Below are 23,199 nucleotides of genomic sequence, written 5' to 3' on the forward strand. Positions count from 1 at the left end.
TGCTGACCAAGAAATTCTCACATAGTAGGCGAGACAAACATTGGGTAGCACGTGTGGGGCTGGCAATCCCACACACATCACAGCAATGTTGAACTTGAAGCCACCTGGTCATGCACCTGGACTCATGGATGCCGTGGAAATGCCGCATCCACTAACGGGTCATCAGCAGAGAAGAGCTGGAGACGGCCCAGGATCGTCCTGCTGCGGCAGTCTGGGGAGCTTCTGACCACGCGGAGAAACTGTCAAGTCCTCGGGGAGGCCGACAGCCTGAGCGCAGGGCAAGGCCCCCTCCACATTCCCCAAGGCTGAGGTTGTGATGCCACACAGTGCCGCATCTAGCTGCTCAAATCATCCCAACAAGCCACCCTGAAAATTAAATAAGACAGGCTCTTCCACAGCAAGGTCCTGGCACCAAGCCAGTCTGCCAAACCCGGGCTTGTTACAGCTCGGAGGGGTGGGGCTAGTGACACACACCGAGGCCGGCGACCCACGGGACAGTTGTAACGGGTGGAGCTGCGGGGGGCTGGCCACCGTGGGGGGGGGGCTCACTGAGGCCCACAGCAGAGCATGGCTGGCGGCAGCTGGAAGGACACACCGACCAGAGAGCAGGAGCTAGAAACACAATAGAAGTACCTGGACAGCTGTGAGGCAAAGACACCACAGTAGCCCCACAGCAGTCACCTCTGAAAATCCAAGGTCTGTCTTCACGTGAACATCCTGTGAAAGACAATCTTCCAACTTCCCATGGACCACTACGCTATCGCTAGTTCATCTTCAGGCAGGAAGGACACTGACAGTCATATCTATATCCTCACTCACAGATTAAAATATACGAGCTCTAATTAAACTGTAAGAATTCAGAAGAACCCAGGAATAGGCCGAGGCTTATCTAGTCCAGGATTCTTCTGACGAAGAGGCCCACGTAATTCTACGGGGAAAGAATAATCTGTGTAACACCTGTGCCGGGAAAAGTGGAGAGCCACGGAGGGAGGAAACCAAATCTCAACCCTTCCCTTGTGTCATACGCAAGAATGAACTCAAAACAGATCACACGCTGAGGCCAAAAAGCAAAAACTCTAAAGCTGCTGTAAGAAACCAGAGAAGAAAATCTTTGGGGTGGACAAAGACATCTTAAAAAACAAAAAGAATGAGCCATAATAGGGGAAAAAAAGAATAAAATGGACATGATCAAAAGCTTGAATCGGGGCTTTTCAAAAGACACTGCCAAGAAAACAAAAAGGCACATCACGGGCTGGGGGTGGGGGGGGATATCTGCAAAACATGTACTTGAAAAAGGGCTACATCCATACAACTCGACCATAAAACGACATGATCTGGAAGAAAGTGCAAGATTGGAAGAGATGCTCCATGAGAGACCTACGCATGGCCAATAAGCACATGAAAATATCACTAGTAGTCATTACAGAGATACAAATTAAAAGTACCATGAGGTTCTATTACACACATATTTCTAGGATGGCTAAACTTAAAACCTGAGAATACCAAGTGCAGACGAGGATGCAGAGCAACTTAAATTCTCCTGCATTGTGGAAGGGAGTGTAAAATGGTGTAACCACTTTGCAAACTAGTCTTATAATTTCTTACAAAGTCAAACATCCACCTAACGTGTGGCTAAGGCAATCTACTCCCAGGTGTGAAACTGAGAGAGAAGGAAGCATGCTTGCACTTGCACGTGAATTCATTATTCGTAAGAGCCCCAAACTAGTAACCCAAACAACTATCAATGGTCGATGGACAAACAAATTGTGGTATATCAAAAGAGCAGAGTAATAGGAGTTAGCAAACTGCCCCCTTGGCTAAGCCCCACCTTGGCCTACTGCTATCCAGCTGTGAGTTCAGAATGGTTTTTATATTTTAAAGGAATGTGGGGGGGGTAATATGTCACAGAAACATGTGTATTTGTGTGTGTGTGTGTGTGTGTGTGTGTGTGTGTGTGTGTGTGATCTGATCAGTCTATATATCTCAAAGGATCAGTCTCAAAGAATTACCTTGGGGTAAAGACACTAGACACAAAAGACTACCTGCTACATGATGCCATTTACGTGAAAATTTCTGGAAGGTGGAAATTGCATGATCCAAAGTAGACTGCTGGTTCGAAAGAACCTGATGTTGGGGAGAAGACTGGTGTGGGGCAGGGGGCACAAAGACACTTCCTGGGGTCATGGGAATTTACTATATTGTAATTGTAGTGTTGGTGACATGAGTTAAATGAGTTACAACTTGTGAACTCACCAAACTATACACTTAAAATTGATTCTTTTTCTTTAAAGATTATTTATTTATTTGCGAGAGAGAGAAAGAGAAAGCATGCACACACACAAGCAGGGGAGGGGTGGGGGAGAGGGAGGAGCAGGTTCCCCGCGGAGCAGGGAGGCGGATAAGGGGCTCAATCCCAGGACCCCGAGATGATGACCTGAGCCAAAGGCAGATGCTTAACCGAGCCACCCAGGCACCCCTAAAATTGATTAATCTTGTGTATAAATCATACTTCAGGGGCACCTGGTGGCTCAGTGGGTTAAGCCTCTGCCTTTGGCTTGGGTCATCATCTCAGGGTCCTGGGATCGAGCCCCGCATTGGGCTCTCTGCTCAGCAGGGAGCCTGCTTCCTCCCCACTCTCTCTGCCTGCCTCTCTACTTGTGATCTGTCAAATAAATAAATAAAATCTTTAAAAAAAAATCATACTTCAAGAAAGCTGACTAGAAAGAAAAATTAAGAAAAATCCAGAAATACAAAACTGCCATATGACCTAGCAATTTAACTCCCAGAGGTCTACGCAAGAGGACTGAAAACGTACACCCACGTCAGACTTGCACACAAGTGCTCTCAGCGGTGTGGTTCAGGTTGGCCAAAACTGAAGGTAACCTAACTGTGGGTCAGCCGGTGAGCTGCTAGACTCGAGACGGTCTGCCCATACAACGGGGGCAGAGAAAAGCAATACAAAGGAAGTGCTGCTGGATGCCAGCCCGCGGAGAAGCCACAAAAGCGCTCACTGAAAGGAGGCAGGCAGGGGGGACCACATATAGGATGATTCCATTTACCAGAAATGTCCAGAAAAGGTAAATTTACAGTGACAGATTAGTGCCTGCCTGGGGTGGGTGGTGAGAGTAAACAGACACAGACACAGAGGATCTCATCTGGGAAGGAAAGTGCTCACACTGATTACGAGTGTGCTACTCAGTAAGACACGGAAAGTCAGGAACTGCACCTTTGAGACGGGTGAGTGTTATGATATGTAAAATGCACTTCCGTAGCTTCGTGCAAAAAAATTTTTATTAGGGACGCCTGGGTGGCTCAGTTGGTTAAGCAGCTGCCTTCGGCTCAGGTCATGATCCCAGCGTCCTGGGATCGAGTCCCACATCGGGCTCCTTGCTCAGCAGGGAGCCTGCTTCTCCCTCTGCCTCTGCCTGCCATTCTGTCTGCCTGCACTCGCTCTCTCTCCCTCTCTCTCTGACAAATAAATTTAAAAAATCTTAAAAAAAAAATTTTTATTATCATATGGTTTCACTTATTTGTGGAGCATAAGAAATAACATGGAGGACATGGGGAGATGGAGAGGAGAAGGGAGTTGGGGGAAATTGGAGGGGGAGATGAACCACGAGAGAGTATGGACTCTGAAAAACAACCTGAGGGTTTTGGAGGGGCGGGGGGTAGGAAGTTGGGCCAGCCTGGTGGTGGGTATTGTGGAGGGCACATATTGCATGGAGCACTGGGTGTGGTGCATAAACAATGAATTCTAGTACACTGAAAAGTAATTAAAAAAATAAAAATTTAAAAAATAAAAAAATTTAAAAAAAAATTTTTAAAACCTCTCCAAAGTTGGGGGAAGTAAAGTTATCACAGATAAGACACCAAAACCATAAGCTGTGAAAACAACAACCACAAAACAAAACAAAAAAAGAAACCCAAAGATAAACGGACATCATCAATTTTTAAACCTTTTCCAAAAGACAATGTCAAAAAGAAAAAGGTAGCCACGGGCCACGAGGAAATACTGACAAACAGACATCCAACAAAGCACATGAATCCAGAAGATGGGAAGAACTCTTCCAACTCAAGAAGATGATTACAAATTGGCAAAAGATGGGAACAGCCGCTTCACGGAAGAAGCTACGCAAATGCCCAGTGAGCTCGGAAAGAGACGCTCAACGTGATTAGCCGTCCCGAAAACGTAAACTCGAAGCACTGTGGGATACCACTGTATACTCGTGGAAACTGCTGGCGTTAGAAAAGACGGAAAACATCCAACAGCAAGGCTACAGGGCGACCACATCTTTCACACGTTGCTGATGGGGATGGGAAATGGTGCGACCACTTTGAAAACAAGTTTGGCAGTTTTTGTTTGTTTGTTTTTTAAAGATTTTATTTATTTATTTGACAGAGATCACAGGTAGGCAGAGAGGCAGGCGGTGGGGGCGGGGGAGAAGCAGGCTCCCTGCCGAGCAGAGACCCGGATGCGGGGCTCGATCCCAGGAACCTGAGAGCATGACCTGAGCCGAAGGCAGAGGCTTAACCCACTGAGCCACCCAGGCGCCCCGAGTTTGGCAGTTTCTTATCGAGACAGACATTCACTTAACATATGAGTCAGCAACTCCACTCCGAGGCATTTACCCAGGAGACATAAAAACATACAGACTTGTACACGAACATTCCCAAGAGCTTTGAGCATCATAGCTCAGAACTGGAGACAGCCCACAGCCCCACAGGCCGTCCGCCAGTGAACGGACGAACGTGGCCCATCCCCACCATGGGAAACCGCTCAGTAGTAACAAGGAAGGAACCCCGTTATGCACAGGGACTTGAATAAAGCTCAAAAACATTATGCTGAGCGTAAGATCAGACCAGAGAGAGTACATACTGTATGATTCCATTTATAAAAAAAAACCAGGAAAGAGAAGTCTAGTCAGAAGCAACGGATGGCAGACCAAGGGTTGCCCCAGAGTCAGGCTGGCTGGGAACAGGGCACAAGGGAATGTTCTGGGGTCCCGCCAATGTTCTGCAATGTGGCGATGCCCACATGGGAGTGTCCACCTGTCAAAGCTCAGAATCATACAAATAAAATACGTGTGTTTTATTTTAGGTAAATTATACCTCAATAAAACCGATAAAGAGAAAAAAAAAAAAAGGTCAGAATTTTTAAAACAAAGAGAAGAGGTAAAGGGAGCCAGCAGCGACAGAACAACAGCCAGCAGCGTGGGCTCCGGGTTCTCCCTCTGCTTGGCTGGCAGCTGACACCAAGGGGAGAAGCAAGACCTAAGAATTCACATTCAACTTTTTTTTTTTTTTAAGATTTTATTTATTTATTAGAGAGAGAGATCACAAGTAGGCAGAGAGGCAGGCAGAGAGAGGGAGGGAAGCAGGCTCCCCACTAACCAGAGCCCGATGCGGGGCTCGATCCCAGGACCCTGAGATCATGACCTGAGCCGAAGGCAGTGGCTTAACCCACTGAGCCACCCAGGCGCCCCCACATTCAACTTTTTAAAGTGCCCCCCCCAGCAATTTCTGATACATACAAAAGAATATAACATTTATATAAGTTATGAAGCATGATAAATTAGCAATCCTAAACCCACCTACTCTACCAGCTAAAGCTTTTCAGATACCACTGAAACTAGCCATGTGCTCCTCTCCACCCAAGGGAAACCATCATCCTGCAGTCAGTGTTTTCTCACTCAAACCTTCCGCGGGATAGGAAAAGCTGGGAACGTGCCCACCAGGACAAGGACTGCACTTCTCAGCCTCCTGTGCAGAGGGTGTGGCCGTGTGTCCTTAGAAGGCTGACGCTTCTCCCTCCTGTCCCTCCTCGTGCTGGCTGGACAGCAGAAGGGACAGCTGGGGCTGGAGCAGTCTCCCCGGAGCACAAGCCGGCTGCCGGCCAGGTGTCGGGGTGCAGAGCATGTTCACAGAACTGAGAAATAGTCTTCCATCTCATTTAAGGCCACTCTTGTCTTGGGTTTCCTGTTATTTGTTAAAGAAACTTGTAAAACGAACACAGGCTGCACTGCGGGCAAAGATACAATTCTACCTACCACCAGCACCAAAGACGCTTTCAGCGGCCTAAGAAACCTAAGGCTTGGGTTCCTTTACTTGGTTCTTTCCTGCGACACTTGCCCTCCTCAGTGTCTACAGGTGGCCCTTATGCAGCACCCACATGGCACGGCAATGGGAGAAATACAAAGCACAGAACACACAGGGTGCTAGCTCTTGAAATGCTAAACCACTTATTAAACCAATCACATGGACAAAAGAAAAAAAAATTTCCTAGAAATTAGAGAAATATTTCCTTCAATACACAAACCAAACACTCCTATGTAAGTCAAAAGCGAGATGTGCCTTCATAAATTCCGAAAGCTGTCCCCATCGCCCCCAGCAAGATGGCATGGGTTAGTCCTCGCTGGACTCCCGCAAGCACTGGGCTTTCCTCTAAATGGTCAAACGGCGGCCTCCTGAAGGCAAGGCCTGTCCTCCGCTCCCGCAGCCCGCATGGCCGAGCACACAGGAGGCCCCACTCGCTGGCTGCCTGGGAAGCCCCCCCACCCCCGCTGGCGGTGTTACAGGAACAGCCTGTCGATTCCCACGCACATCTCCGCTACCACCCACCCATTCAACAAGCGCTTTCAGAGCTGAGGCTGAGTGTTGGGCTACAGATTTTGAAAAAAGAAAAAAAGCCTCTAATTCCAGGAACTCCGACATGAAAAACAAGTGAATACACACTTAAGGGTAGTACGGCAGGAAACAGGGGACTGAGCGCAGGCCAAAGGGAACCTCCGTCCTGCTGGAACAGAGGCATCTGAGAGCGTCCCGGGAGGAGCTGGCGGCTCCCCCGACCCTGAGGGACAGCAACGAGCTGGCCGGGCAAAGAGGGGAAGGCACGCCAGCAGAGCATCTGGACAGCCCCTCACACTCCCAGAACACCTTCCCGAACTCTCCACGCCGCATCCTCTCGGATGGTACCAGTAATTTTCATATTCGTCTAAGAATAATATGGTCAGACAGTCATACAGCCTCAAGAATGATTAGGTGACACATTTTGATGTAAAAAAAAAAAAAAAAAATCAATGTACTTCTGACGGTCCATATGCCTTTGCCTTCTTAGCCTGGTTGCTCTAACCCATCTTGGTTGGTCAATGAACTGACCATGTCCCCCTCCGCCCACCCAGTTAAGCCTCTCCCGGAGTCTGAAGTGCCCCTTTGCCTCATCTGCGCCACTGGCTTCACCTGGACCTACTTTGCAGGCACCGCTGTTTGCTTAACTGCCTTTTCTGCTCAACAGGAAAAATAAGAGAAAGCAAGTAGGTCTTTTTTTTTTTTAATTTTTATTTATTTATTTGAGAGAGAGAGAGAGAGACAGTGAGAGAGAGCATGAGCGAGGAGAAGGTCAGAGGGAGAAGCAGACTCCCTGTGGAGCTGGGAGCCCGATGTGGGACTCGATCCTAGGACTCCAGGATCATGACCTGAGCTGAAGGCAGTCGTTCAACCAACTGAGCCACCCAGGTGCCCCACAAGTAGGTCTTATTAATCTCTTCACCGCAGGGGTCTAGCACAGTGCCTGGCCCATAGCAGGAATAAAATAATAAATGCTTGCTCAGTGAATGAAGATAGTCAAGTAAGTATAGGTTGCTAAACAGGGCTATGAAGAAGCACAGTGAGAAAGAACCCACACTCTCGAGATTTCTAATCAAATGCAAAGCCTTTCAATAACCTCACACACGTACATCCTAACTGAAGCTCTACAGGTCACTCTTTGAAAGACCTAAGTTGGTTAACAAAGACAGTGAGGGAAAATATTTAAACCTAAGAAAAAAATATTACCCTACAAAATTTACAATGGCCCTGCCTAAATCCCAAAGCTACCTTGCTTCTTGTTTCTTTGGGAGGAAAGAAGAAAAATCAGCTTGCAGCAAATCAATCAAGCACTTATCAGAACCTTACGCTCAGAACTGGGTAGGCGCTGTGGATATACACACGTACCGATTCCTGATTCAAAGTTGGACAAAAAGAAAGCAAAACGAGAAGCAGAGAACATCAGATTTCCTCTTAAATCCCAGTCTGACTTTTCCAGAGCTCTGCCTGACTTTCCTCTGAGCCCTGACAACACTGGTTTATTCTCACACCAGGTGACATCAAGCTTCCCCTCAATGTCAACCTCCTACTGCTTTCACAAAGACTTCTCTGACTTCTCTAGCCCACATTAATTTTTCTCTTTTCTGTATTCTTACAGAATTTCTTGTCTGTATAATTAATTTTGGCATTAAATCACAATGTCTTCGATTATTATCCTTTTCTTAAGAGTTCATCTTTTCTCTCCCAGACAGCCTGTAAGATTTTTAAGGATCATGTTTTGTATCTCTGATGACACACAGTAGATGCTTAACAAACACGGACAGATTGACCTGGTGCCTTTCTGGCAGGTGTCCAAGTTCTCTTTGCTGACACAGCCATTTACTACCATCTCAAGGTCAACCACATTCACCAAAGAGCAGAGACACCAAAAGAGGTACAGGGTGGGACATCTGCCACCAAAGCAGAAGGGCCAGTGGGTCCAGAGGTGATCATCCAAGAGCACCGGGCTCCCCGGGGAGGTCTTGAAAAAGCTTACCCCTCCCCAAGACGTGAGCATCTGGGGCTGAGCCCAGAGAATCCCATTTTCTAGGCTAAGGTTCAGAGATGGAGTATCTGTCCTTAAAGAGCCAAGACATGGAAAGGAAGGGGCTCTAGATGTGAAATGGGCAGGAATACACATGAGCGGAGGCCATAAATCCCTCCCAGGACGCAGACAATGCCTCGGTGATAAGCATGCAGATTGCACACCTAGTTCAGAAACTCCCCTGAGTTTGCTTGTAATTAAGGGGGTTAGAAAGGTAAAAAAAATATATAAACCCAATTAATCATTTAAATATTTAAAGTCAGATTTTTTCCGCACTCCAGGATTAGTATATTTCATAACGCCAGCAGCAGACAGCCCTGGTTTTTACTGGGGTTCATTTTAGAGCATGTTTAAACTAGTCAGATTGAGTGATGCTTCCAGCAACTAATCGCATGTCAAATAAAAGATATTTTATGTAATAAATTACCGCTACAAGTAATTCAAATGTCATTTATCAGTTTTATTATCAGTCAGGCAAAGTCTTGTTTCTCTATATTAATCAAAATCAAGCTTTTTTTTTTTTTTTTTTCCTTTTGAGCAGTTTTGACACCTCTTGGCAAAAGTACAGAAGTGAAGAGGTAGAGTCACCCCCGGAGCTGAAAGGAGCGGTGTAACAGTACAAGAGGAACGAGGCTCGACAATGACAAGCAGAAACTTCAGGGATTTAAAATTGCCATTACCATTGTTTTTATACTAGCGTCAAAGCAGGAAGGAGTCTGTCTCTAAGAAGATGTATTTTATTTTTAGGGCTGGGAGACTCTTAAAAATACTCCTACCTAAATACCTAAACGTGTAATGCTTCTTCTCAGAGAGACCTGGACAGAAGAATCTAGATGACGGCACTGTCCCCCTCCACCCCCCCTCTCCTCTTTCAGAAAGACCAACAGTTTAACCCCTTGTGCCTACCAAAAGTAGACACGCGCATGAGGTTTTAGGCCAACTCTGTGACCAACCAGAACAATTTGTTCTGAGCAAGAAGTTTCCAAGTAGCCGAGAGACCTGTTTGGTTTTAAGCCATGGAGGAAACAGCTGGAATAGAACAGATGTGCGTCTTAGAAAATTCTGCACCCCAGCTGCCACTGCCTGTCCTCAACAAATCCCATTAAATGACTGGGCCCAGGGACACAACTAAAGAAAAAGTGTGGAGACCTAGTCTTTGGATAGAAGGAAACATGGAGAGTATGTTTAGTGACCCAAAACAAACACAATAGATGGGAAAGAATGCTGGCCAGGAAGGAGACGTGAGTCCCAGGCCGACAAGTGGTTGCTCCTGACTCAGTAGCTCCAGTACAAGGCTCACCGCTGAGCACCATTTCTTGGGTCTCAGAGGTCAGAGGATGCCAGTGGTTTGTGAGACAAGGTGACTACAGATGAAGTGAACTTGAATTCGTGTTCCCTGACCTCGCCCATTCAGCCTTACCCAGAAAGCAAAAGGAGATGTCTAACTGAGATCTGTGACACCATAACCCACCACCCAGCCCCCTGCACTGCCTGAGCCCATAAAGACGGCAAAGTAAGGGGCCAGACCACGTGCTGGGGTCCAAACAAGCCTGGCTTGGAAGGCATTTTGTTATGCCTCCCAAAATCTGATATCTAACACTGTTTTAAATTAACAAGTTTTGAAAAAATAAAACTTCCGAGATAGACAATTAAAATGAAGACAATTACAGAAAAGGCATTTTGAAAGACAACAGATCCAAGGCTGAGTTATGTTAAAGACATGAAACTTGAGCTATTTTCCATCACTCTGAAGTGAATTTTAATCTTTTTCGACTTTTCGTAAGTGACTTAAGGGGTTCTAGCCGTATTTTGGAGATTGTACATTTATTACTAGTTTGAAGAAGCATTATTCCTCAAACAGCTTCACTTAAAAACAACATGGGTATGTTCTCATGTAATAATTAAAAGCTAACTCAAAAAGGACCTTTACATTTAATTTGAAATTCTCTAAGAGACTGTCACCACACAAATATACATGGTATAGCCAGGAGAAGGGAGGAAGGGAGGAAGGAAAAAGGGAAGAAGGAAGGAGCCACCCCAAATCTACTAATATTAACTTTAAAAAAGTAAAATTAGGAGAGGAATCATTTCAGTGAGCAAACGAGAACAGGGTCATGAATCAGACGTTCATGTACTTGATGAAAGAGTGACACGCAAAGCATGATGTAAGAAAACAGAAACAGAACCAAGAAATACTTTTATAGATTCTTACTTGTAACCAAAATACTTGAAACAACACAATATACTCATTTATTCTGGTCCCTCGTCTCTTCTTAAACCTTTGTCACATACTTAAAAGTTTGTCTAGGAGAGGATTTGGGCGTGGCACATTCCTTTGGAAAAACCCAAGAGCTAGTCTACCAGTCCCAGTTAAACCCCCCTGGCTTTCTGAGTTTGGGAGCTGGGAAGCACTGCTCTTTGGCCAGAATTCTGAACCCCAGTCAAGGTCAAAGCAGGAGTCTGAGCGGATGACTTACTGTACGGCTGAGAAATGAGGTGAGGGGGCTGGACAGGAACCACCTGTGTGGCCGGGCCCAAGGACGGAGGCTCATCGGCAGCCGTGCCCGACTGCTGGAAAGCCAAATCAATCTCTTCATCTGTCAGCCCTGGGGGGAGAAGAGGACATAATTGCAGGTGAATACCTTTTGCCACTGTCCCTGGACGCAACGAAATCTTCATTGAGAAAAGACCCTGAGAGCCACAGAATGCCTAGCATCCTGGTAAGTTTCCTCTCCGATTTCGGATTCTCCGGAACCTCTCTCAGTTGCAATTTAACCTTAAGCGACAGAATATTAGCCTCCACACTGCTTCCAAATGTGGCTCATTCAATTTCCTTAATTTATCCTTGAGTTTATTGCTGCTTTTGAAGTCGCTCCGTACTGCAATTCTCCATTCTTCCCCCGAAAACAGATACCATCAACTGCAAATGTGACTCATTTTAATCTGTAATGGTGTTAAAAAAAGAGGGGGAAAAACTAACAATAATGCATGAAAACAGACAGGGAAACAAAAAACTAATTATTGGGTGAGACGACTAATTAGTCTCGATCGTTTCCGAAGACGGGAATAATTTGCTTTATTTTATGACAAATGCAGAAATAAAAAGAAAAATCAGGACTGACTGTGATTAGTATGAATGGGATATAGAATGTAAAGAAGAAAATAAAACAAGAAAACAGATCAAAACAAGGCCAGGCCCAAACTTTCAGATGGTTATTGCTCTAGCCTAGCACAGGCTGCCTGTACCGCCCTTGGCTAGCTTTTCCGCTTCTCTTTGTCTTAATTCTCCCGACACCAGCGCGCTGTGCTCAGGACGGCCGGGAATGGCAGGGCGCCATCTGCAGTGGCTGCTGGGTGTGGCGAGGATCTGCCCATGGGAGAGTAACAGGCCCGGGTGGGCCGGACGAGACCCCACTTCCAGGGACACACGGCTGCGGCCAACTGGAGACGCTGGCCCTGTGGGAAGAGGACGAGAGTGCCCACCCACCGAAGAACAGGAACAGGTGTGGCGCACAGGTGTGAGAAAGACTTGCCCCGCAAGGCCGGTCCGAGAGTGGGTACAGTGGGTACAAAAGTGCTCGGGCCACCGAGAGTGGGAGCAGTGGGGACGTATTGCGAAGTCTGCAGACACCCCTCTGGCCGGCCCATGCTGTTCCAGGAATCCCAGGATCCAGGGCGGCTGCCACACAGAGCCTTTACACGAGGGCCGAGAGCTTCTCCCCACCTGGTGGCCCACAGCACGGTGGATCCGCCCCTCGGGGAGAGGAAGTACACGGAGGACCGGCATCTTCCAGCTTTGTGCCAAGGGGCTGACAGATGGGGCACATCAATGCTCCGAAGCCCAGCGCTGCCCACACCACACTGGCGTGTGGCAGGCTGAGCGCCTCTGCCGCTTCTCAGGTCGGCGACAAGGCCTGAACTACTCTGACTGCGGGCCCTGCCCCTCCCTGCGCTGAGCAGTTGAGGACTGAGCCCCCTTTGAAACCGCGGCCCCGCCCCTTCCCCCTCCGCACCCAGGGAAGCCAGCCAGTGGTGGGCAAGGCCGCCCCTCTGGGAAGCCAGAGTGCTGCTGGCCCTCCTCCCCCCACAGCACACCCCGCTCTCCACGCATTGCCAGGGTAGATGAATAGGCCGGCGTCCAGCACCTTCGAGTACAAAAGTATGCGGGGCTATACCAGGCCGTTCCTCCTCCCAAATTCCCGGCTTGCCCCAAAGGCCTCCGGAGAGAAACGGGGGCAGGACAGATGGGCAGGAACCCCGAGCTTGTGTCTCTCAGGCTCATCCAGCTTGGAGGCACGGCCCTCAACTTCCAAAGGGGAAGGGGAACCCCCTTCAGCGTTCTGGGAGGAAAGACCCAGTTGTAACGAGTTCATCATCAGCCGCAGGAGAAGCAGGCACGCGTGCGGCATGGGCGGGGACGGGTGGTCACTGGTACACCCCGGGATTTCATAAACTGGTGGTTCGTGTGCCTTGTCAGCCGCTGGCTGCAAATGAGGATAATTTTCCCAAAAGGAGCATTCAGTTGCTTTCTCATTTTCCCTTTTGGCTCTTCCAAATATAAACAAGTACGATAACGGTTAACGCTGGGGAAATATACAGTAAGTCACGGGCTGTGCTGCGGCCCTGAGAGCGGAGCTGGTTAAAGGGACAGCACTCCCTGCCCGTTGCTCTGCCCTCTGGCCCACAGCTCTTACAAAGCCTATTTTCCTAATAAAACATGTTCCTTGCATTATTGCGGCTGAGCCCACTAGTGAGGCCGCGGTTTAAAGGGCATCAGCACTTCCTTCCAAGCTCTTGTTTTTCAGAGACCTTATCATTTGATGCTCTAAATTTACATTGGCTGGAATTCTGATATCCCCAGTCCTCCGGAGAGCCAGGATTTTGATTTAGTTACATAAAATGAATCACTTTTCTTCTTGTAAAAAATAAAAAAAATAAAAAATAAAAAAGCATTTTCATGATCTCACTGAATAATATAATTTCAGAGCTGGACCATGATCCCAGCCACTGCGTTCATTTAACAGATAAAGAACAACAACTAAGCCCAAGGAAGGGGAAAACGTGCCTCAGAACCCGCGAGGCAGGGCACGGTGCTGCTGGCTTGACAACCCGCGGCTCTACGGCTCTCTCTGGGGCCTGGTGACTGCCCCTCCTAGCACAGAAACAACAAACGGCAGCTTCAGAGACCACGTCTTAAGTCTTCAAGCTTGTGAGAGGTTGAGAGAAGCACTAGATGGTCTCTCTGAGCCCCACGTGGCACCCTCATCTCCAGGTGAGGGCTGACGAATGGCGCTGGGAGGCTAGAGACCAAAACAGCACAGGAACAGAACGCCTGCATCCTATCTGCAAATGGCACCGGGACAACTTTTTGTACAACTCCGGAATGACAAGGGTAGTGTCCCCGCATCGTTCTAATATTCTAACTCCCAGTAAATCCGGAGGCCTCTCTCACAGGCGGGTGCCCATGCTTCCCTCAGAGCCCCCTTCCTCGGAGTGTCCCCAGCTCGGGGGCACTGGCCAGCTAGGTTCAGGCTCAGCTTCAGGACTCTCTCAACTCAGGGGACTCATATGGGACTCACGGAGACTCGGCTGGAAGGGGTGTCATCTCCTTCAGAACACAGCAGTTAACTATGCAGTCATGGGCTCCTGGTGCCGAACCAACTATGCCTTCAGGAAGAGGGACAGCTTCAGGACCCACATACAGGACATCCAGGTCCCTGCCCGCCCCCCGTGAGACAAGCGACGGAGAGCTTAGATGGAGACCTTGCAGACTCCCAAAGGTTAAAAGGAATAATAAAGGAAACCGCCAATTGGAAGTGAATTATATTTGGCTGTGAAGGCTGAGGCACAGGCTATATTATAAAAGGCATCTCTGCGTTGTTTACCATCACCCTGACTAATGCAGACCTTTTTTTGTTGTTGTTTTAAATAATCTCATGCAAATTAGACACACACACTTCCTTCCAGTTGATTGCTATCTGCAAGGAAAAATCTAACCGCAGAGGGACCGTGCAAGGGCTGAGCAGAGCAGAGATGGGGGCAAAGGGTGTCACCGTCCCGGGGCAAGAAAACCTCCTGCCCTCAAGTCTTCCTTTAGCTGCCACCTTTGGAAGAATCAGCCAATTTCGATAAAGTAAAGCCCAGGATTTTCTTTCAGCTGGAGTATCAGCTTGCAGTACGTGATATCACTAGCACTTTGCATTCACATGCTTTCAGTAACGTCGACCCCTGCCACTTGCCAATTCCAAGAGCTACCAGCGCTGGTCTGTGACCGTTAAAACGTATCATTGACAGAGAATAAAACTAAAAGTCCCGCTCAGGTATTCTGTCCACTCACTAGCTTTAGCCAAGAGGAGGAGAAAGGAGTGAGGGAACCTGTCCAAAGTGAGAAGGCCAGGACGCCTGCCTCTGAGAGGCAGTGTCATTTCACCTTTAAGACCGCAGGTGTCTGGGGGCGCCTGGGTGGCTCAGTCGGTGAAGCGTTTGCCTTCAGCTCAAGTCATGATCCCAGGATCCTGGGATCGAGCCACACGTCCAGCTCTCTCTCCGCTGGGGCATCTGCTTCTCCCTCTGCCCCTACCACTGCTCATTCTCTCTCTCTCTCTCTCAAAGAAGTAAAATCTTTAAAATTAAAAAAAAAAAAAAGAAAAAAAAAAAAAAAGAAAAAAAAAAAAAAAAAAGCCACAGTTTACTGACTGGAAAAAATGAGAGCTCTCAGTGCACATCGTGCAAACTAAGGTCCCAGGCACCAGCCATCAGGGTGGACTCCTTGTTCTCGGTTGTCTGGAATCTACTTCCAGAACCAGTGCCCTTTACAAGGAGATGGCTGCTGCCCCTGTGCAGGAGCTGGCCAAAGATTTCTTTTCCAACACTTTCTCCAGGGTGGGATTCTTTTCAAAGAACAGGGCAAGCAAGCTACAAGCTATTGATTAATAAAGCCCCTTGTTACTGCTGCAGGCAACCGAAGTGCCTTGGGGCTACCACACCTGCTTATTTGTATCCCCTAGAAAATACGCAGATTTGTTTTCTTTTTCTAAAGGTTTCGGTTCAAATGCAAACAAAACCAAACCGGTTGACTTTGTGAGCTGCAGCCTGCTGGCTCGGAGCACAAGGCTGCAGGTCCTCTCCCACGGACTCAGACAAAACTGGGCACCGGGAAGAGCTTTTCCCTGCAGGACCGGCAGTGCACGGGCTTCTCAGAATAAGTCACCTCGGTGCTGTCCCCAGTGACCGCAGAGCACTGCCACAGGGCCTGGCCCTATGCAGGTGAAGCAGAGAGACGGGTGACAGCAGACAGCAGCATTCTCTGCATCTTGTAGGCCAAACAACGACGGGGACAGCGGGGTTAGGAATAGTTTGGAAATCAGCAAGGGAATGAACACCCGACGGCACCTTCCAGCCGGGCCTGAGTTTTATAATAAAAAGGTCAAGTCTGGTTGGGATTAGGGAAGAGGGCCAGAGGGCCGGCAGCAAAGGGCAGCAGCTGCGGGCTGGCCACTGGGGCCATCTTCCTCCCCTGTCACAGTCCGCCCATGTACAGGACTTGGGTGATTCATCTGGGATGCGCAGAGACCGTGCGGGGGTCACCTCTCGGAGAACACGACTAGTTATCTCCCCATGCGCACTCTGAGAGGAGATGAGGCAGAGAAGACAGCTGGCTAAAAATACTCCCCAAATTAAAAGAAAAATCAACTCTCTCAGAAAAGGCTTGGGGGGGAAGGGGAAAAAGTATTTTTATTTTATTTTATTAACATTTTGTTGGAACAGTAGAGTACAATAAGGACTCTCAGAGCCTCTAAAAGTCGTTGGATGACCTGTAGACCCCTATTTCCCAGTGCCTTGTATAAAATTGAATTTTTTAAACATAAATTACACGTAATGACGACACTGTAAAAACTAACAGTAATGGAAAGCTGTGCTGTATTTCATTAGCCTGTATTATTCCGTGCCACCTGATCCAGCCGGGCCTTGTTTATGAGTCAGTGTGTTAGCAGATGCCGATGGAAGCATTTGCTTCGACCTTGCTCTTCTCATTGGGGCATGAAATTACGACGGCAGCACCTTGATATTACAGCCATAAATACAGTAAACTGCAAATTTAAGCCAACAGCTCCTATTGTCTCTGAACATAAAGCTGATCGGTATTTATTTAAAAGGAGAACAAAAAAAATATTATATATCACCTTGTTTATGGGGCCTCCCCCACCCACTTTCTTATCCCCTCCCCCAGCCCCCCAACCTGTCTAATTCACTTGGTTAAAATATTAAGCAAATAAGCCAAGTGCTTTCTCCCCTACTGATTAACTATTCCCAAGCGGTGAAAACAGTTTTTGAGAAAACTAGTTCCAAATATCATTACCTCACGAATGAAAGAGTTTTTATAAAAATTGACCTGATGGTAGGACTGGTCTCCACCATCCTGACACTAATATGTAAATTCAGGAACAAGACATGAGACTTTCCTGTCTCCTTAAACGAAGAAAGTTCAAACAACAGGAGAAAAGTTGCTGGTGATGCCCTGAAATTGAATGTCCTCACAGTACCCTTCTAAAAATCGTTAGGTAGAAATGCTATTTGAAAAAGCAGCAAAACACTGCCTCCTGCCACCTAAGGAAAGAAAGAAAGATACCCAACCATGAATATAATTCTCATCTCAACACAGGGAGCCGGGGACCTCTCATTCAAACTTGCACCAACCCCGTCCTTATCCCAGTGAACCATAAAGACAATATATCCTTTAAATACATTAAATGTGCAAGAAAAATAAACACAAAGACAAAAGGACACTGGATATCACCCAGCACGTCTCCTAATATAAATCACTGAGTAAAAAGCCAGTGCAAAATGTATTGCACTGTTAGCTTCGAGACCGAGGAACCGGGAAGACTTGCTCCACTGTAAGTCTGAAAGGGAAGGCAGTCTGCTCCCCTGATGCCAGAGGAAGAGGATCCCTCTGCGTCTCAGAGAGGCAGACGAGAGATGTAAAAACTCAGCCAAGTCCAAGTTTGGATGTTTCAAACAGTTGGTGGTGAAAACGCCAGCACACCGGCAGACAGGCTTTGCAGCCTCCACCAGTGAAGACTGCAGGACTGTCTGAGCCGTGAATTAAATGCAAGTTTCAGGGATCAATTTCACTCCAAATCAGACAGGTGGGGGCCACGGGACCCGGTGCTCAGCAGCATCAATGGCCAGGATCACAAGTTTTGTACATTTACTTCGGATATGCTATTCCACAGCCAGACGTACTCCCTTGGAGCCCTAAATCACTTCAGCCACACCAGTCACCGAGCTTAGCTCCTTCCGCCTAAGGAGGAAACTTCCCTTTAAAATTTATTGAGCTTCTCTGGGGAGTAGTATAACTGGTGAACAAGACAGAAGTGAGCTGCCCCTTGGTGTAACACAAATTGAGATCTCTCATATGAAAGACTGGGAGGCTTTCCAATCAGCATCCACGATGTCTATTTTTAGTTCTATAGTCTAAAGGTTTGTTTTTTTTTTCTTTTAATCCCTCTCCGCTAAATTAAAAACAAAAACAAAGAGGAGTTGATTTTGTTATTTGATCGTCAATTCCAAAGGATTAATAGCACGGCAAATATTGTTGCCGGCTGTGGACGGCAGTATCTGCGCCAGCAGGTCCTTGGCAACAGGCTAAGTCAGCCCTGCAATGGTGCACTGGACAAATCCTGGGGAAGGAACTGTGTCTTTAAAGACCGAAGGGTGTGATAATCAGGAATCATAGCTATTTGAATGCCAAGGGCAGGTAAGCCAAAGGTGTGTTTGTGCATAGGCAGAAAACCCAAATTAATAATCACTTTTAACTATACTTGAATCCTGCTCCTGTTTTAGAAGAGGCAAAGAAGTATATTTAAAAAAAAAAATTTTTTTTCCCATCTTTGACATCGAAGCAAGAAATTCAGATCTGGCAGAAAAGCTGAAGCTCATCTGCTTGACCTATTCTTTTCCTTTCCTTTTTCTTCTGTTTTAAAAACCAAGAGAAAATGATATAGAGAGGGACAGTGACTCACCTACAGCCCCTGGTGAACCCAGAGGCAGAACCAGATTTTCAACACTGAGTTCTTTGGGGTGGGGGGGGCGGGTGTTAAGTATGAGCAGCCTGACATGCCTGCTCCCCTCTACTATCTGTCACAACCAGAACATTTTTGATAAGCAAACTCTTAAAATCAACCACCTCAAAAAGAAAAACAAAAAGAATATTTATGACCATAGAGAGAAAACAAGGTAAAAGGTATATAGAACTTCTGTGTTAAAAAAATAAATATTTGTATCTACACACATAAAAACATATATAGTTAGTCACTGCAGGCATAAAATAGAGAGAGAGAGAGAGAGAGGACAGAGGTAACTCTGGTTACAGTCAGAGAAGGGACTTAGCTGGGGACAGAGGCTGAAGGCAGACTTTACACTGTCTATCCTTAGGAACTGTATTCCATGTGAATATATTTCCAATTCAAAAGTATAAATTACTTTTTCTTTTTAAAGATTTTATTTATTTGACAGAGATCACAAGTAGGCAGAGAGGCAGGCACAGAGAGAGGGGGAAGCAGGCTCCCCACTGAGCAGGGAGCCCCGTTGCAGGGCTCCGTCCCAGGACCCTGAGATCATGACCTGAGCCGAAGGCAGAGACTTTAACCCACTGAGCCACCACAGCGCCCCAAAAGGATAAATTACTTTTTAAGAACAAAAAAATATCTAGAAGGGGGAAAAAAACCCCAAAACCCTGAATCTGGAGCAAGATCATTAAAATGGTTATCCCCATTTCCTGGAAGAGAAAAACCAAGATAGAAAAAGGTATAGAGACGAGCCCAGAAACAGATTAGAACGATATCCACATTTTATAATTTCTTGCTTAACCTGTTGTGGCTGTAACCACAGCAGCCAAGTACAAGGTAGCTTTCTTTCTTTCTTCTTTTTTTTTTAATGTGTGTTTTTAAAAGGCAGGCATCTGTTCTATTTTGACACATCCTGGCCGCCCAAATGTTTCTTTCAGCTCTAAATATTTGCTTCGCCAATGGAAATGTTTCCATCACTGCAACAAAACAAACATTTGCTTTGGGATGGTAGGGACAGCCATAAGCTGTTTCATATGTTACTGATTGGGGAAACAACTTACTACGGGACCCAAATCAAGGTGGAGATTTTTGTTCCTTAAGGAGAACGGTGGCACAAGAGCTCAGTGTACCAAGACACAGTAACTCAGCTGAATGCTGTGATGGTTCAATGTTCATTTGTGATTTTCTTTAACATCCTGAATCTTAAATATATGATGAAAAGGCTTACTATTTGGCTTTCAACTTACTTCCTGAAGTTTTAAATTACTATGCAGCTATCAAATTTTTTTAAAAGTCCTCACGTTAATCTGATATTAACACATTAAAACATTCTATGTCCTGATAGGCCAATACAGTACATCAATCACTTGTCACCACCTATTGTGTAGCACAAATGACTTTGGTATTGGTTGCTACAGTCAACACTACTAGCGCAGAGATAATATTTAGTATTCAACCAAATGCATAAATATTTGAGTGCTTATTTTGCTAGGCAGTGTGAGAACCAAGACCTCATCTTCCCTACCTGTTAAATGGCAGCCTCCTTTAGACCTCTTCCCGCCTCAATTTCTTACGCTGAAAGAATATTTTGTCTGTCTTCTATTTATAATATAAAACATGTAATATTGTATAATATATAAACATAAGATCTGTAATACATAGACGTATCTATTGACAGTAAAAATAGCACATCAACTGCAGAACACGCAGAAAATAAAAATACGAAAAGTAAAATTCATTCACATTTCCACTCTCCTAGAAACAACAACCAAAATTTATTAAGCCCAAGTGTCAAAGAGTAATTTAAGGAGTTTTTGTATTTTTAACTGTTTGAATCCCAAACAGGAGCAGGGCCCCATGTCACTGTGCCCGTGGCCTCTCGTGGGCCTGTGCAGCGTGTAACTCATGCAGTAAGGGGTGGCAGGGGTAGCCCCTTTGGCTCCCAGTTTACAGGTAAGGAAGCTGAGCTACAGGGACAGTAAGTGGTCTAGCTCAGGTCCCAGTGCCCGCGGGTGGGGATGCTCAGGAATCCGCACGACTCCAGACAACAGAGGGGAAGTATTCCAAACCTTTATTCATGTTGAAAGGAGACACTGACATCCTGCCCTCGCTCCGGGTGTATCATTCAGATGTGTTGGTAAAGTTATTAAGATTGAATTTCTTCAAAATAAAAATGACTTTTTGGCATGAGAATACCCCAAAGCTGGCAAAGGAAGTGCCAACTGAGAAGTCTGCTGTGGAAGTGCAAACCGAGAAGCTTCTAGAAGATAAGTCAGCACTTTATCTCAACAGTATTAAAAATGTTCAGGGGCGCCTGGGTGGCTCAGTGGGTTGAGCATCTGACTCTTGGTTCCGGCTCAGGTCATGATCTCAGAGTCTTGAGATCAAGCCCCATGCTGGGTTCTGTGCTCAGTATGACATCTGCTTGAGATTCTCTCTCTCCCTCTGCCTTTGTCCCTCCCCCTCCAAATAAATAAAATCTTAAAAATAAAAATAAAAATGTTCATAAGCCTTTGATTCAACAATTTTGCTTCTAGGAAATAATAAAATAATGTAGTATAAAACTACTGTGCAAAGACGGTTCCTCACCTTATTTTTAAGAAAAGCAAAACATTTAAACAACATAAATGTCCAAAGAGGACTGATTAGACAAATTAGGACACATTTCAGTAATGTGATATTATTCAACTGTGCACATTCTCATGAACAATTTCTGATGGCACGGGAAAATGCTTTTGATACGTTAAGACATAAAAAGCAGATGTTATATTCATAGCTTGATCTTAATTACATTTAAAAAAAGAACAAAAGGAAGCAGGAGAGTTGCATCGTTTTTAACTTAATCTGAATCCAACTTACACATGTTCAGAAGAGAGAAGGGAAATTACACTACAAGTCGCAGGGAGGGCCCACCATTCCGTTCAAGGAGTGTTGTGTTTGCAAGCGGGCAAGACACAGGACGAATGAATTTGCTGTCTGCTCATCAACTCATTCCCACACGCCCTACAGTCAGAGCATCCTGACACCGGGAACATCTTCCCCATACATCTTGGCACCCATATGCAAAGCCAACTGTGTCGTCTGGTGTTAAACCAAAGATCTGCTTCAATGGGAAGAAAAATATGGCCGTACCAGACTTACTAAGAAGCGACACAGCGGTATCCGGCAAAACACCGCCTATGGGATTTTTAACAATTGTTTTAGAAATATTCAACAGATATATTTCCACAGTACAATTCTGTATTCTGAAGATATAAAAGGGTATATAGTGAAAAGCTGTCGCCCTCCCACTCCTGCCAGCTGGCCACGCCGTTAGATCTTCCCAGAGACAACCACTGCTACTCGTTTCTTAGGTGTCTTCTAGAGATAGTCTGAATATGAAAGTGCCTTTCCATATCCATATAATGTACATTTCATATGTTAGCGTATATATGCACATGCATATTTTTGGTACAAATAATAACATGGTGTAAACACTATTCTACAAGTTGCTATTTGTAATTAATACATCTTAGGGAGCATTTCTTACTAGCATCTGTAGCGCTCTCTCATTCTACTTACTGACTATAAGGCAATCCATTTTGTGGCTATACCATGATTTATTTAACTTGTCCTCTATTGTACATCTACTACAAAGCCCCAAAACAAGTCCTTATATGTACCACTTATACATGTACAAGTTGTCCCTGGAAGTAGACTCTGATATGTGCAGCTCTAATTTTGATCAACATTGACTGACCCTCCTGAGAGTGGTTTGCATTTACTTCCCACCGGCGTGCATGTGTTTCCCACGACTTTGCCTGCATGATGCTATCAAGCTTTTTCTTTGTCATCCTGAAAGGTGAAAGAATAGCCTCATTGTAGTTTTAAGTAAACTTCTGTTAGCTTTCCATATACATAGAGAGGAGCACACATTTTAAGCGGACAGCTTGATGTATTTTCACACAGTGAAAATCTCCATGTTGCCACCACCCAGATTAAAAAATTATAATAATCAAACAACAGCCCCTGGGAGCAGCTCTCATGTGTCCTCCCTGTCACTACTGAACTTCTACCACCACGGATGAAATGTGTGCCCATTTCTGAACTACATATAAATGGAACAATTCCAAAAGCATTCTTTCAACATGATGCCTGTGTGATGCGCCTGGTTCACTCCCTCTGACTGCCGTACAGTACCCTGACACAGGACAAGCATGAACGACAACGTATCTGCTTGTTCCACAGCAGTGCTGCTGACCACGTTTTTACACACAGACTTCGGAGGGGAACGGCTCGATCACGTGGGGTGTGCATATTCTCAGTCGAACACTGTCAAATTTCCAAAGTGGTCCTGCCAATTTCCACTCACATCAGGAGTGCGGGAGAGTTCTAGCCGTTCCGCCCAACACCAAAGTTCAGGGTTTTTCCATTTTGGCCATTCTGGTGGGTGCGAAGTGATTATCTCATTCTGAATTTAATCTG

At 46.1% G+C, this 23,199-nt stretch overlaps 1 protein-coding gene across 1 annotated transcript in view; it reads right to left on the reverse strand.

Annotated features, from left to right (window-relative positions):
- Window positions 1-23,199, reverse strand: part of LOC111154865 (peroxisomal biogenesis factor 14) — a 138,249-nt gene that overhangs the window by 16,867 nt on the left and 98,183 nt on the right. The window contains exon 4 of the mRNA XM_022514799.1: window positions 11,143-11,271. Coding sequence (XP_022370507.1) covers window positions 11,143-11,271 — 129 coding nt within the window. The remainder of the gene's footprint in view (window positions 1-11,142; window positions 11,272-23,199) is intronic.

This window comes from Enhydra lutris, unplaced genomic scaffold (assembly GCF_002288905.1).
Source record: "Enhydra lutris kenyoni isolate GAN:26980312 unplaced genomic scaffold, ASM228890v2 scaffoldscaffold38, whole genome shotgun sequence".
Lineage (NCBI taxonomy): Eukaryota > Metazoa > Chordata > Mammalia > Carnivora > Mustelidae > Enhydra > Enhydra lutris.